We start from the raw sequence: 16,819 nt of genomic DNA on the forward strand, positions 1-16,819 counted from the left end.
GCAGGAACACAGCCACTCTCTGTGGTGCCACAGCTCTGCTTAGGGTTCATGCAAAGTACCTCCACACACATATGCTTTACAGTGAGGTATGTTTACCTACTTGACCTGTGGAGCTTCTCTCCTCACATTCTGATGGGAATTTCCACACAAATGTTGTTATGAAATTGTACCCTTGTTATGTGCTACTAAAAATGAATCGTTTCCAACATTCCTTTTGCATTTAGAAACGCATAAAATTAGAACATACTCAAATATTACAGTGTAATTGCTGAATATCTCTAATAAGGAAGTAGCTCTTTTTTTCCTACAAGTGCAGTCTTAAAGAGTTGAATACATATTAGCCTTATTCAGAAAACTGTCCTTTTGAAATGCCAGACTCATCAGTTTCCATCTAAAAATCACTAATTTTAACACAAGGAAAAATACTTATAAATAACATCAATGATTTGCTCTTGCTCTTCTGTCACTCGGGAGTCATTTATAATGATATCACCTCTCTTTTTGCCTCAACTGTAATAAAGAACACTGCCTTTCCAATCCTGAACTCAGTATTTCAAGTTCTTCAGCAGCTTCCGAAGCATGAAGTATAAAAACAGACTCTTGCCAGGCTCACACAGAGCTGTCCTGGGCTGGGGGTGTCCTGACATGGCATCATCTTCATTTCATAAAGCACACAGCACCAAATTTTAATGAATTTATTTGAAATAATATACAAGAATATAGTGTGCAAAAATCTTAGGGGCAACATCACGTAGACGTGTCAAACTGAAATTTACAGTTGTGATTCTTAAAAAAAAAAAAAAAAGAAACACACAGCTGTTTAGTACATGAAAAGCCATGATTGTAGTTCACAGCAGAAGCAATTGTAATCCTACTGCAGCCGCTCTAAGTCAGACAGTTGGAGGAGGAAAAAAGAGTAAAGTGCAAGTGTTGCACGTATAGTTAAGTGCAAAGTTTGCCCCCACCATAAAGAGGTCTTATGGCGAAATAAAATATTGCAGAATATGTGGCAAAGACCAAACACAAAGTTAAAACTACTCGGTGACGACGTCAACAGCACCATTTTTTCTTGAGATAATGTTGTTTATTCGTTTTGCCCTGGCCCAAGCCCTCGGTTCTGGTGGAAGTGAGGGCTCTGCTACTGCCAGCTGGTGCGAACATCTCACTGCGGATACAGATGCAATAGGTGGCGACCCAAGAAGCAGCTCCCATGCTACAGCTCAGCTCACTGTGCTCTCCACTTCCCACATGTCCTGCCAACTTGTTGGCATCTGGGCAGACTGGGAGGCTACTGGTAATACACTGCTTGCCATTTCATAAAATCCCAGCCCCCAGAATCGTAATTAATAATATGGTTGTGCAATACATATAAATCAGCAATAAGAATCGATGTATATAAACAGCTGTTACATATTTTAAAATTCCCCTTTTTGTACATTTTCTTTTAAAAATAAACATTTATACACATCTCCTTCGCCTCTTTCTGAAGTACTTTAGCACCACAGGATATCCATTTTCAAGCCTATATTACCTGATACATATATGAAGTTTGGAAGAGAAATAAGGCAATTTGGTTTAAAATGTTGATAGTTTTAGCTTACTTAATGTTCTATTGTAAAAAGCAATCCGCACTCCTATTACATCGTTTCTGACTTGATGGTGCCAGCATTTTATGGTCACACAAATTCACAACAAATAGACCTTGATCTCACATCTTCTTGCCATCAAGCAACAGCCATTTTGTCATCGGCATGGGCAGAATCCTGGCTTAGTGCTGTTGTGACCCCTGGGGGTAGAGAAAAACAAGTCAGCAGTTACCAAGGAAAGGGGAAGCAGCAAATGGCGGCAAACGTGCATTCAGAAGTACGTGTTATCATTGGTCACGTATTCAGAAGAAAACCAGAGTCCAAAACGGTGGATTTTATTCCAATCACCAAAAGACCACGAAAACTTCTTTGTCTCAGCCTGCAGTTGACCACTGTTATTTGGAGCTGTGAACAAAATGCATCATTCACTAAAACAAGTAAACAAGTTGTCTCCTGCTGCTGCTGTTTTAACACCAAGGTAAGGCCCTACTGCTACACAGGTAGGTAGGTAAGATCTACCTGCTGTGGTAGGTTAAGGAAACATCCTTCTCCCTAAAACCAACCCAAATATTCATCTCCGTTACATACGCACACCCAACTGAGCTCCCTGAAGAGCAGTGGCGTGCAAGGAAGCGAATGTGAGCTCTCAGGGCAAGGCCCACAACTCCTGCACTGTAGAAATGGTATTATTAATAGTTCTATTAGTCAAAAAACATATGAAAGTTAACAGGGATGCCACTGTTGATTAAAGCAGGATACAGAGCAACATCTGGAAATGACAGTGAACATAAGAACAGCTCGCTCCTGGCAGCTGGTGAAACCTGCCACCAAGGGCTGAAGACTCCCCAGCAGAGGGTGCGTACAGCAGCAAAGAAGCAAACTGGTGTTGAAGCATCTCTTATTCAGTCTTCTTAGAGCAACATCTCTGTAGGCACTTGAGAAAACAGGCTCACATACACAGGAAGGGAAAGGCAATAACTTGAGATGATAAATCCACCCAGCCCAGCACACACGGAGCTCCTGCTCAGCTGTACGACGGCTGACGTGCGGCACCGTGCACCGCCCTGCGCCCTTCCTTCTGCCCTACTTGCCTGCTTGGTGGCTTGCAGGTTAGCTTGAAAGCCCTGATCTGCTGCTGACTCTTAATTTGATCGCCTTCTACACACTGGGAAAAACCTTCCCTACACAGGAAGTATCACCTAGTGTACTTTATAATTAAGACACAAGAATAAGTGAAACTAAAGAAAAAAAATATTACATTTGCTCCCTCCATAGTTTTGTACGTACAGAGGAAAAACCACCAGAAAATGGTAAAGAAAAAGCGAACAACAGCAGGACTCTGGGGAAGCTTTGGTTGTTTCGGGGAAAGGAACAACTTCAATTTGGGTGCAACCTCATAGGCTCAACCAGGAGCTCACGTGCCCCCCCCAGGCACGCTCACTTCCAGTCCAACAATTTACAGAACTGTCATGAAGCACAGAAACAGATGTGTGCTGTCTGCCTCCTGTGTCCCACAAGAAGGAAGGAGAGCAGAGCAGGTCCTGAACAGACAGAAAACACCATTGCTACCATACAAACACATGTATCTGCATAATGGAGAAAAAAACCCAGCTTGACAAAACTTACAGAATTTGTTCGTTTTCGTTTCCAACAATCAGGATTTAAACGTTTCTGTTCTTCTGCCAAGGCCTTGGCTTCTAGCGTGTACATCCGCCTCTCCTCATTCTTCATTTTCTTCCACCTGTCACCAAGTATCACGCTTATGGCTCTGCAACACACATTTCAGACTATGGTCAAGAATGGGATTTTATAGTTTTTTAATTTTTTTTTTTTTATTATTGCAGCCCCTTAGGAAACATTTAAAAAAACCGCACAGAAGAAATCAAACATTTCTTCCCAATCACCTCCTCTCTTCTACCAGTTAAACAGCTGAGACTTCTGAGAGCTGAGTGAGGCCCAACAAGCATTCCAGAATTTCCAAGTGTGTGCATGCGATACGCAGCGACTGACAGAAACCAGCAAAGAGGGATGTTAAACAATGCTGAGAACCACCACAACCACAGTTGCTTTGCCCTGCTTTTCTACCATAAGCCTGCATGACAGACTGACAGATTTGCTGAAAATATGTTCTCTAATAATTAGGGTAATGATCTGAGCATGACCTCAGGTCTGACTAACTGCTGCCCCCGCGTCTGGTTCGTGATCTGTGGAGCTTCCTCCACCTCCAGCCCCCAGCAGGGAGAACACGAGTGGGCCGAGCACACGGCTGTGTTCCCATGTAACATTCCTGCACAGAGAGGAACCGTTTGTTCCAGCACAGCCATTGAGACTTCCAAGAGCTGAATGAGTCGTTTTTCTGCTCCTTGTAAGCTTGAGGACCTCTGGACAATATTTCCCCATGCTGCTGTGCCATATTGCTTAACTGTGCTCCCAAATGTTGGATCAATATTCTATTAAAATGTTAATGCCATCCTTTGGCTGAAAGCAGATCTCTGCACAGTCGTTGCCCTATCAACAGTTATTAATCTACAGAACAGGTATGGCAATGGCTTCAGATGACAGTGATGAAAGCTGGACAACCAGATCTAAGAAAAAGGTGCATGCAACTAGAAATACTGATTTTCCTTATTAAGAAAGCTCCCTGTTGGCAGTGAAACCATTCCCACACATCCTCCCAGGGAAAAGCAACACGACCCAGAGCAAGCCATTGCATTTCCAGCTAAAAACTCCAAAATGTTTGCTTTTCAAATGCAATAGATAAGCCTACAAAGAAATGGTACCTCCAGACTCCAACTGCATGGAGGCATTGAAAATGAGGGCTCATCAGCACGTTTAAAAAAACTCAAGAAATCTAAGGCACAGACGAGAGCTTCATTTCTCCAAGGAAACAGTTCTATGAGTGAACCTCCAAGATGGAAAAAAATGCATACAGAGACATCTGACATAAGAGACACGACTCTCCCAACCAGAAACAAGTACTGCAGAGCTGCCCCTCCAGCCCTTTCATCCCAGCACATCTTTGCCATACTCTGTACGCTGCCTTTTTCCTCTTCCAGTGCTGGTGAGATGCCTGGCAGCGTTACAGCTGCATGCTGCCACAGAGGGTGCAAGCCCTTACACTGCAGTCCATTCCAAACAAATTGTGAAACAGAACTGGAGGCAGCTTCAAGTTCACTCAAGTAATGATGTTCAGCACTAACAAATGCCAGCAGAATTTTCTTCACTTTTTGAATGTATGCTGCCCAAATGATCCATCTTTCGGAAAGCACAACTGAAGCCCAGCTATGGCTACAGCAAGAACACGCACAGAAGCAACAGGTGTGAGCCTGACAACCAGGTCTCTGAAGTACGGCCCTCGGGTCTGGTCCACAGCAGCACAGGCACACTGGGCTTGGAGCGCCTGCAGCTCGCTGTCTCTTCAACATGTCCTGAACCACTTTATCTCCAAACAGACATTTTAGCTCTGAATATTTCAAGTTTTGTCCTCAGCCATGTGCACAAAAAACACAAACACGAGAACTCCACAGTATGGAAACTGGCTCTGTGTACAACCACGGTTAAGATTTACTCAGCACTCTGAACACCAAACATACTTGTATTTTAGGAATGTGACAGCTGCCTCCAAACAGCCACAGTAACACTTAAGCAACAGCAGCTGAGCGCCCAGAAAGTCAGTTACTGAGCTCACTGTATTTTATGGATGCCAAGAAAGTGCATTCAGAAGGCACAGGGAGCAGTGCACTCTAAAGCTTACAAGTAACTCTCCACTTTGCATCAGTATGAATGTGCTCACTGAAACATTCAAACTATTCTCACACTCACCCAACTGCAACTCTGGCTCACTGCAGCCATTTAATCAGCACTTTTTAATTAAATAATCAAAAACTTTCCTAGCTGACTTTCTGTCACTTTCTCACTTATAGTTGCCATGAATTTGAAGACTGCACATCTGCTTCACTGAAATTACTGGGAACACTGCAGAATGTCACTGCCAGGGAACACGAGATTGCCTGGAATTTAAGGACGGGCTGTTTGCATGGCAGGAGTTTGTTTGTCAGCAGCAGCTTCAGCCTCCCCAGCAGAGGAGCCCTCTTAAAGCACCATCACCTTTAACTTCTGTCACATTCTTTTATGCAAAACAGTATTTTTTTTTTTTTTTTTATGGTCACAGTTTTACATACATTTCTTAAATCTGATTTTAAAATGGGTTCATTCGTGTGTTTTCATTTATATTTACAGACGTACAGCCAGCACAACATAGCATCGTGCTTCAACATACACACACAACAGGCAGCTTTATAAGCATGGACAAACAAGGCAAGATCCTTTCCCCCAAGCACACAGATGCACAGCTCTCCCAGCACATTCCACCAGGTCAATCTGTGCTTTTAGGACAAGCACAATTTGCCTATGTGCTGTTTGGATTAAGATCTTTCAGACATCCAATCAATCAGTAACTCATTATCTAACAAGATATACAACTTACAATAAATGGTAGTAGCTTCGTGGTTGATACAGTATTAGGTCAAGACCATTATGGCTATACTAGAACAACCAGGACTTCCCTGTTTCTCTAACAACACCCAAGCAGAGAAGCTGGTACTTTTTTCCCCACAAACATTTCTCACCAGTGTTCCACAAACTGCCGTACACCTGCGATGCCGGCGGTGCGCACACTCCTACCTCAGCCGCTGTCCCAAACGCTTTCTCAGCAGAAGGCAAGTTTGCCAAAAATGGCTTGTGTCAAATGTACAGAGAACTGCAGATATTTAAAGCCTGTCCATACATTTTGCGTTAGCATCTTCCAAAACTTAGTCTTTACGTAATATACACACTTGCTATTTCAAGTACAAAATTTAGTCCACTCTATGATTAGAAGCGCAACACGGATATGCTGCCAGCTCCGCAGTAATAACCACACCGTAATGTCATGCTGTTACCTGTTGTCCTTCCCTGGATACATCTGAGTATATTCAACTCTGTATTTTTTGGCAAAAAGCATGAAGGCATTCATTGGTCTTTTGCACTTGTTTGGAGAAGTGGCACTCACAGTACTTGCAGTCCCTGAGCCGTGGCTTTTGCCAGCTTTGCTGCACAAAGCAGTGGAGGAAAGATGGGATGCCGCAGTAGCTGCACAGTTTTTAGTACTGCATTCTGATCTTTCGGCATCTTGACTGTTTGATCCTCCGCACGACAGAGAAGCGCGACGCTGGCGAGCCATGCTGCTGAGCACATACACTGCTGAGGAGTCCAGCGGTGTGAAGTCGTAACTAGAAGAAAAGACATACCAGAAAACGATCAGATATTTTAGATGTGCAATCCTGAAGCAGCTGCTCTCTCTCCATCCCTGCTACCTTTCTGGTATTCTGCTATCTCTTGTGTCAGCGTGTGCTTTCAGACTGTGCCTGACACAGACAGGTGGGTAAACAGGGTCTGGGAGACCAACCACAATTCTGTACCATCTGCTGTGTACCATCAGCTCCCTGGCTGTATGGCAGTGCATCACACAACGTCTGAAAACGTCACACTACTTGAAATGCTCTCTTTCTGCATTTGTCCTGCCTGTAACGCAGAGCTGGTCGGTTCACAACAGCTACTGAAGTGACAACTGCATGGGGAGGAGGAGTGCTGAGGTCCCTTGCGAAAACGTGGTAAGAATATGAAACCCCTGTATTAAAATAAACAGCACTGTATATGCTCTTGCATGAATAACTACATCGTTCTAAATCGTTACACAGGAATTCTTTTACAGACAAACCTTCCACTGAGATTTGAAGAAATGTTTGGAGGGTCACAGTATTGCAACTGAGTTCAAAGCTGACACACGTCTGCCCTCTAGTGACAAAAATGTGACAGCTCCTCCCCGCTTCAAGCGTTTCAACAGCTTGGTGAGCTGCTCCCATACAACTTGAACCTGCAAAAACTATAAAACTGCGTATTTTAATGTTGGCCAACAACTACAGAGAACAGCAACCACTACAGAAGATGTGATAACAAACAGTCTCTCCTGAGCGTGAGCAGATCAGTCTGGAAACCACAGGCTTTATCATGTAACATGAACACCTACAAAGGTGCTACTAAGCTTTAACTTCCAAACTCTGGATTAGCAACCACCTTGCAGAGTGCAACTGTAAGGTTCCTTCTACCAGCTGCTCAGTGTGGCTGTACTTAAGCAAATTATGGCAAAAGGAAAGGATTAGAAGATTTTCTTTTTCCCAAACTAACTAGCACAGAAGTACTGCAAGTGACGGCCCAGCCCCACGTGCAGAGGCAGCCCCTTCATGGGGGATGAGGCCAAAGCAAGGGTGGAGGTTGAAGGATTGTCTCCAAATTCCCGTGGAGGAGGAATACGTAGCAAAGCAGGGGCAGTGCTCATAACCTCCAGGTTTACAAGGTAACACAAAAGAATCTCCCTGTTCTCCGAACAGTCCTGCAGTGCTCCTCATCTCACAGCCACAGAATTTTGCTTTTTGATGATTCTGCCTTGCTAACCACCGCTGCTGCTGCAAGCTCCCTTCTCACAGACATTCCCGTCAAACCAAGGAAATAGAGACAAGGAATCTGAGGTGTCCAGCCATGCTTCAGCTAGGCTGCAGAATGAATAAGGAGCCACAGTTCTTCAGTAAGACTCAAATACAATGATTCTACCAGCCCTCTTCACATGCACTTCGGAATAAGGGCTAGTAAGTTAAAAAAAACAAAACAAAACAGCAAATGTCCACACAAGATATGCCAGAGCCCTTCAGACATGAACCGCTAACAGCACTTAGAATTCATTTTTTCAACTGTAAGAAATAACAGTGAGCAACTGGCCTAAAATCGGATGCTAAAAAAGAGCTAACATAGATAGGAACATAGGTAGGAAAAGGCTCATTCAACCACACTTAGAAATCTCTGAAGAGCGTGGAAAAACCTGTACGAGTAATACTACTTCCTTAGGATAATTCATGGTGGATGAGATTTCTGAAGGTCACCTAGTCCACTCTCAGGCTCAAAGCAAGGCAAACCTCAAGCTTCTCTAACTTTGTCTGAAGTGAGACCTACTTGCTGTATTGGGAAAGAAACACAGAATGCAGAATTTACAAAAATAACAAATTATGAAAGTACTGAAACACTGTATTCTAAAGCCATAGCATGTGAATTAGTGCCTAGGAACCACTGCTTCAGGGACACAGCAGCCTATGAAGCACACATCAGCAGCTGATTAACACTACTGTGGGACAACCATACCGTGTTTTTTAAAGCTAACCTGTGACACCTGAAGAATCTACACAGATAAACTTCTTACTGCTTCACCTGATCAGTTTGAGACTATCATAAGCAGAGTCTGAGAAGTTACTTTAGCCCAAGAGATTACTTTGCAGTTTAGCACAGCACAAAACCACACAGCTTTCCTGATATTCACTTTCCCTCTCAATTGCCTTGCATAACCGTTAGTATTCTTTCTCTCTTCTATGTAACGCTTACATTCGGGTAGACTTAAGTAAGGTCCCTACTCATTAAACACAATAACCACTGAGGCCACTTTATTCAAAAATTACCTTTTAAATGTATCAAAAACACCTGAATCATCAAAGTTAATGGCATCAGGGTGTCCAGGAGGTAGACACAGATCTCCAAGATGCATTTCACAGCATGGAATGCCATGCTGTACCACAGTCAAGCTTGGATAAAAAGATGACCAACCTGAAGTGGTAAAGAGTTAAATTAGACAAACGGCCAGACAAATCTCTCTAGTCTTAACTGGAGCAATCCTACACGACTAAATGCTATTATTTCATTAAAATGGTCTGATGCAGCTTCTTTCATCCAAAAGAAAAATCTGGAAACTTTTATCATCAGAAGTTCCACATTTAATATGACAGAAAAGTCTCTTGTATTTGCTGATTTCCTTTCTCCCCCCAGTTTACCCATTTTCCTGCATTCCACTCATATATCTGACCAAACCTCCTCGAGTTATATACAGTATTCCTGTAGCTTTACTGTTCTGTTGGTTCAAGTTCTATTTTTCTTTACACAAATAGCACAGTGATTCTACAACACTGCTTTTATAAGTTCCATGAGTAACAAGAGACAGTAGTAAAACCTGCAACTACTTCCCCAGGAGCATTTTAACATAAAACCGAGTATACTTAAGAGTACTTCATACCTTTATTTTTAACATAAAAAGGGTGATCGAGTCTGCACTCTACTGTGAGCAGGCCATCCTCCACTGTGCCAGGATCAAAAGTCAACTTCAGCACTGACTCACCAAAGGAAATGCTTTCCTCATGAGAAATGAGCTTCAAACCATCGGAGCCATAGCCCTGTAAACACGCAGACAGTCAGAATTTCCAGGGAAGGAAAGCATACACGTTTGTGATACCATCAGTGTATTCTTATCATCTTACAGTATATTACGAATAGCAACATTCTACATGTGCTATCATGAAAATAAAAATTGATAAAACCTACCTAAATGAACACAGCTCAGATGCTTTTTGCCAAGACACGCAAACAGAACAGTGAGCAGCACTAGGCAAGTTCCACACCAACCTCTCTTCCCACACAGTAAATAAAGGCAAAGAGTAACACTGCTAAGTCAATACTGCACTACAGCCGTTGAAGGGAACGTGTCAGAACTGAGGGCTACCTTGTAAGCACTCACTGAGAGATTTTCTTCTTTTCCACAGCCTTCAGATCTCGCAAAATCTTCAATGTCCTGCCATTCCTTATTGCGCCCTTTATGAAAGCACAAACGAGAACCTAGGAGATATTTTGAGGAGGGAAAAAAAAAACTAATAAATATTGCCATCACATAAAAAAGAGAAAGAAATCCTTACCCAATGATACGTTGTATTTACCTTTTAGAAAGCAGTGCCAAACAGTTGAGGGCCAAGAATGGCACCATCCCAGATCATCATCATCTGAAAGTGACGACATGCAGAAAATACCAGACTCCGATTCGCTATTTGTCTATTAGAAAAGGCACAATGGCATTGACACGTTAACATGCAAAATTTTTAGGCTGGTGCTGTACATATTTAAGTGTTCTCTAGTTCACACCTGGATCATAATTCTGCCTTAAACACAAACAGGAATGTTAACAAGAAAACAAAGATTCAAGGAATGCAGGAGATGAGAAATTGAGTGTTTTCATTAACTAATGTTCTCACAAACTTGATTTGAAATGTGTTTTGTTGTTTGTTTTTTTTTTTTTTTTTTTCATCCTCCAAAACTCACCTGAGCCCATACAAGCAGTTTATAAGCTATCACTCTTTAATCATCCACAGAAGTACTGAAAGCATTTGTTGTTCTACGGAAAAATTATTGGAAAGCTGCAGGGCCAAGTCTGCTCTTGATAATACTAACAGAAAATCCACTTTAAAACTTAACAGTTCATTTTTTTAACCAGCTTCTCTCCTCAAAAACCTTAGCTCACACATCTTTATTTAGTTTAGAAAGGTTTTGGACATCTCACCCTTTCGTGTCTGACCGGCGTTTCATCCAAATCACTCTTGGAGAAGTTGGGATCACTCTTTGAGGAACCCGGTGGAGGACGTGCATAGGAATGTAAACTTTTGCTCGTAGCTATAATGTGAACAGGAGATGATCTGCAATAGGAAAACGCATTTCAAAACATTTCAGAGTATGGCAATGCAAGACATAACTACCTTTACACTAAGCTACTTTGATTTTTTGATATTTCACATATGAAATCTTACCGCAGCTGTTATGCATACAAATATCCTGTCAGCATTCAGATTTTGAATAACCAAGAAACACCTTCCATATTTTTGTGAGATATTAAAAGCACTTTTCCAAGGGTGCTGTCAGTGCTGCTGGCTGCTGACAGCAGGTGACTTACTGTGTGTACGGCTGCAGCTACACTGCAGTCATGGGACAGAAGATACAGCCAACAGTTTTAAATTTCTCTGTGAAATACATTAGAAAACACTTCTGTTTGCGTGAGCCAGACACCAAACAAACATTCCTCACAACAAGACTCAGTACAGATTGAGTACTGGATGCACCGCACAGCTCCTGTCCAGCCCCCAGCTGACAGCACCACTTCCCTCATCGGCTTTTCTTCGTCACAATGGAGAAGTCTGCACCGATACCTTGAAATCAATGTTCCGTCCTTAGAGTAGGACCTAAGGACACCTGCTCGGTCACAGTGCTGAGATCCCTGCTGCATTACTGTTAGCAGCACTGTATTTAATTTTCTTATTCTAAGCCTAGAGCAAAGTCAGATGATAAAAGAGGAAGCCCAGAAAAATGCTAAGATACCACAGTATTTCCCACAGCCTTAGAGAACTTGCAGATTACACATGTGAAACAATAACAATGAATTCCACCAGATTTTCAATTAGCTCATAAAAATAAGTAGGAATCGGTGCACTAGTAACTATTACTAATTACATCACACTAACAAGTATTCAGAGATTAACACAACACATTCATCTGCTGCTCCACATGAGGCAACTGCCATAAGATCTGTGCTCAGAGATCGCCTTTAGAGCACCCTACTTCATTGGCGGTTGGCAGTTAAGAGATATTTGCAGCAGATTCTGAAGCAAGTTGCGTGCCATCATCTGCAAAAGGAGTTCAGGTACTACACAGAAAGATTGAAAAACAGATCTACATTTCAAAGTCAGAGGGCAGATGGTGGGAAGAGTGAAGGAAATGTTTCTGGAGACATAACATTGCAATGCTGAGCCAGAACTTTCAATTAACGTCAGTACCTGTTATAAAAAGAGCACTGCATCAGAGGGCTCTGAGGACTTGTGGCGATGTTTGCTAGTTCTGTCAGCCAGTTGACCCCGTTGTCACAAGAATGAGCACTTTCTGAATTGCTGTTTGAGGTATGTTGGTTCCACGAAGGCCTTGAACATTCCTGATGTGAAACATCGGTGCCAAGCTGAAAAAGCGCAGATGGGGCAGAGTCTGTCTGCACAGCCTGTAGTTCAGGAAGATCATCTACAAACAAACACACAAATTACCATAATTACACCCACTGATAAATACTAGTTTACAATGAAACTTGCAAATAAAATTCAAAACCAAACCACAACAAAGTAACTAATTGTATTTTCTCATCTCACAATTACCAGCATTTCACAAACCCGACTCACAACACTCACAGAACGTTCACAGAAACCACTGCATCTCTGGTCTACCATACATTCAAACAAACACTTTAAGAAAAATGTCATGCAAAGAGGCTATTAAATCTCCTTACTACGCTAACCAGCTGATACAAAAATGTACTGCAAAATTCTGCAGATGCGCTTCAGTAAAAGGCAACTGAACTATTCTGTCCTAGTGCGTATGTCACTAAAAATAATCAGCATCAGAGGCTGTCTGTATAGGGTACAATTTGTCATGTTCCCACCAGTGAACTGGAATCTAACAGCTCAGAAATCATTAAAGTTGGGTATACAGCCTGGCAGGTGCAAATACTCAGCAGTAACCTCACATTTCTCATGCTACACGGATAACAAAAAAGAGCCCAGCTTACTAACAACACTCTGTGTCTCATGTAACTACGTATTGTTCTTAGTTACTCTACCATTTCAATTAAATGCACTAATATTACATGGATTATATCAATCCTTTTTAACATGCACACTACTTTTCTCCAGCATTTAACTCAAGTTAAACATTTCTCTACTTTGGAATGCCTGGTAGGAGTTGACCTAAAGTAGGGCAACTTCCCTTTAGGAGGAGCTCTTGAGCTTTCTGTTTGTTATTCTTGAGCCAAAAAAAGCTCCTCTGGAAATCAGGAACGGAAACTCGCACCTCTAAGTTCAAAGAACACATTTAAGTCAACAAGCCAGTGTGTCAGAGCTGGAAATAGGTTACAGGGAAAAGTGGTGATAAAGCAGGACTTTCAGATGCCACAATTCACTGCCACATTCCCTGCCCTACCTGCATTAAGCCAGTCATCTCATTCAGTCAGCTCCCAGTAACCTCACCACATGAAAACTGCAACCAAACAAGCCTCAGAACTCGCCTCCTCTGCAGGCCGTGTTGCTTACCAAGCTCCATGTGCTCATCACAAGACGCATATCCAGGAGAAGAGGGCAGGTTTTCATTACACTTCAGCAACTCCAGTGACTCATTCATCCCTGAAGTTCTCTTGTCCACTACCAAGAGCAGCTTCTGAACTGCGTTAGGCATCTGATTCGTCTTCACTTCCCACACCATGTTAGGATGTTCCAAAGTATCTGACTTTAAAGAAACAGAGATTAAAACTTGCATACACATAAACCCCCTTAAGTGTTACAGTGTCCAGTGACTTCTCCTGATGTAAGTTTTTATATCTGTTTGCTCAGGGCTGGAATGTTCCCTGCAGGCCTGTGACGGTGGTGTCTAGGAGCCGCCCTGGCCAGCAAGGCAGTCAGCGCCAGCACTGCCCACTGCATGCCCTAAGCCACTCACCACCACTGGTGCAGCCAGGTGGGTCCCAGCCAGCTCCCAGCCCCCCAGGTATGGGAACCTGATTTTCAGAGGGTTTGCTCCACCATCCTCCTTCCAGGTGACTTGCCGTCAGGTCTCCTAACGCCCTCAGCACCACAGTTCCCCTCACCTGCAGGAGCCTTTTCACTACCCTGCCCATCCCAGTAAGTTCTTTACTATGAGAGCGGTGAGGTGCTGGAACAGGCTGCCCAGAGAGGTTGTGGATGCCCCTGGAGGCGTTCAAGGCCAGACTGGATGGGGCCCTGGGCAACCTATTATTAACCTAGTATTAAACGGGGAGGTTGGTGGCCCTGCATGTGGCAGGGGGGTTGGAGCTTCATGAACTTTGAGGCCCCTTCCAACCCTGGCTATTGTGTGATTCTGTGATCCTCACTAGCTCCAGCCACAGCTTCATGTGTCAGAGCAGGCACTGTGTGTGGGCTGGAAGAGGAACACAAAGCAGGCCCCCATCAGCAGCTTCTTGTACAGTTTCATTTCCCCAGCTCTAGCACTGCAACCTTTACCCCCAAAGCAGCGTTCTTCTTTATCTTTGACAGCCGAGGAGCTGTGGTAACTCTACACAAGCACTGTCCCTGAAAGCTGAAAAACAAGGTTAGCCAGTCTATAGCAGTTTAGTTATCTACTGCTCTTCTTCAAATGATCCCGAATTGAAATAACCACAATTACTTTCTAAGCGTCACACGGTCCATCACAAAACAGCAAAAAATTCCACTCAGGAAGAAAGAAACTGCCGGGTTTGCCACATGCGTGACCACTGAGTGCCTCCCCAGGCACCGCTTTACATCCAACAGCAGCTAAAAGCTAATCATCTACGGAACAGCACGGCCTCCAAGCTCTCTTGGTGTAATGCATCAGGGGGCACGTGATTACGGTTATGAAAGAACGTTTTGTTGTAACAAACGGTTGGATCCACTCGAGGACAGGAGCCACGACAGCGCCGTTCTGCCTTTAAATAGCTGCAGGACGAACGTGAGAGAAAGGAGAACGTGCGGCCCGACGAGCTCCCGATGGAGCGCCTCGTCCTCCGACGCCTCATCCGCACCGCAGCGCGTTCTGCCCTCGCCATCGGGCACAGCGTGAGGCGGAGCGCCGTGCGCGCCCCCCTTTTCTTTGGAGGCACGAACGCAATCCCGGACTGGCGCCCTGCGCTTCGTCAGCTCCTCGCGTTTCGAAGAAAAAAACACCGCCACAAAGCGACACGAGCGAGGAGCCGATTGGCCGCGGCGCCTCGCCTCCGCGCTCGCGGCCGCTCCCCGCACAGCCGCCCCCGCCACTGCCCGCCCCCTCAGCACCGCGCCCGCGCCCCCCCCGCCGTCACGTGACCCGCCTGGCCGCGGCCCTTGTTTATAAACTCCCCGCCGGCACCGCGCATGCGCGCAAGCCCCATTCATTCACAACTGCGTAACAGCTCGCCCCGACCGGGGGGGCCGCACCGTTCCCCTCCCCCACCCCGCGCGCCCCCGCCGTCGTCCCCTGCGCGCTCCTTTCCCCCAGCGGCCGCGGCGCGCGGGGCCGGCTCCGCTCCCTGCGTGGCGCGGCGACCCCGCTCTGACAACCCGGGACGGGAGGCCGGAGAGCGGGGGCAAAGGAAAGCGGGGGGCTCCGCGGCACACCTCGCTTGCCTCCACGTCCCGGCGGCGCCGCCGCCGAGCGCCCCGAGGGCGGCAATAACGCGGCCGAAGCGCAGCGCCTACGGAACGGTCCCGGCGCCGCGGGGGTACGGAGCGGAGTAAACGACGCGCCCCGCGCAGCCGCCACCCCACGGCGGGGGTCCCGCGGCCGCCCCGCCGTTACCCCCGGCCCGGCAGCCGCCGCCCGCCCCCCCCCGCGGGACCCCGCGGCCTCCGCAGCGACAGCCCCTAACTTTGCGGCACTTACCGAACCCGTCGCCATTACCGAATTCCTCTCAGCTTCCCCCCCTTGCCTCGTCCCCCTGCTCGGTCCCGCCCTGCGCCGCCGGGGCTCGATCGCAGAGTGGCCGAGGAGGACGCCGCTTAAGGGATCGCCACTTCCTATTGGCCGCACGCGCTGCCCGTCAGGAAGGCGCCCGGAGGGCGGACATGTTTTGACTCTCCCGCGCAGCGGATTGCACCGTGCCGCACGTCAATCACGCGCAGACGGCGCCGCGATTGGCCAACACCTCCCCCTGCGGGCGCAGAGGCATCCCGGGAGCTGTAGTCTTCGCGGCCGCCATCTCCTGCCAACTCGGCCGCGGTAAGACGACAGCCCCCAGGATGCTCCGCGCGGCGCTCGGCCGATAGTAAACAAGGGGCGCGGGGACACGTGGACCCGCGCCGCTGAGCGCCCGCAGCCGGGCCCGGCGCCGCGCAGGAGGGGTCGTCCGGATATGCGAGGAGCGGGACTCGGCCCGGCCGCCCCCGCTGGGCGAGGCTCCCAAAGTGCTGCCGCCGCCGCCTCCGCTGGCCGCCCCCTCCCGGAGCCGGGGCCCGGGCCGGCGCTGGGTGCCTGCCCTTAGCAAACCCGCGGTCCCCGGCGGGAGGAGGCCGGCGCGGAGCGGAGCAGCGTGAGTCAGCACGATTGGGGCGGCCCTCGCGCTCCGCCAGTCGGAAGGACCCCGCCGCCCCGCGCTGCGCAGCGCAGCTCAGAAATAATCCGCGGTATTCTAAACAACTGAGAGAGAGTTTCAAAATTATGCAATTTTGGGACTTTCCGAGAAGATAATTAGTTATTTTTTTGTGCTGTTCCCAACATCCTCCCCCTCTGCCGAGCTGCTCTTAAATGGCGCTGGTGCTCCTGTGGCAGCTCGGTAG

General features: G+C 46.3%; 1 protein-coding gene across 1 annotated transcript; it reads right to left on the reverse strand.

Moving 5' to 3' along the window:
• Nucleotides 1-1,768: 1,768 nt before the first annotated feature.
• Nucleotides 1,769-15,962, reverse strand: HBP1 (HMG-box transcription factor 1; the record flags this gene model as incomplete). Its single annotated transcript, XM_079549689.1, has 11 exons — nt 15,927-15,962; nt 13,607-13,799; nt 12,311-12,545; nt 11,047-11,179; nt 10,430-10,541; nt 10,219-10,331; nt 9,736-9,892; nt 9,128-9,272; nt 6,527-6,856; nt 3,213-3,354; nt 1,769-1,786 (listed from the first exon to the last, which is right to left on the reverse strand). The coding sequence occupies exons 1-11, from the start codon at nt 15,939-15,941 to the stop codon at nt 1,769-1,771; spliced, it is 1,593 nt and encodes a 530-aa protein (XP_079405815.1). The 5' UTR covers nt 15,942-15,962.
• Between the last annotated feature and the right edge of the window lie 857 nt (nt 15,963-16,819).

This window comes from Tetrao urogallus (assembly GCF_951394365.1).
Source record: "Tetrao urogallus genome assembly, chromosome: 1".
Classification (NCBI taxonomy): Eukaryota; Metazoa; Chordata; class Aves; order Galliformes; family Phasianidae; genus Tetrao; species Tetrao urogallus.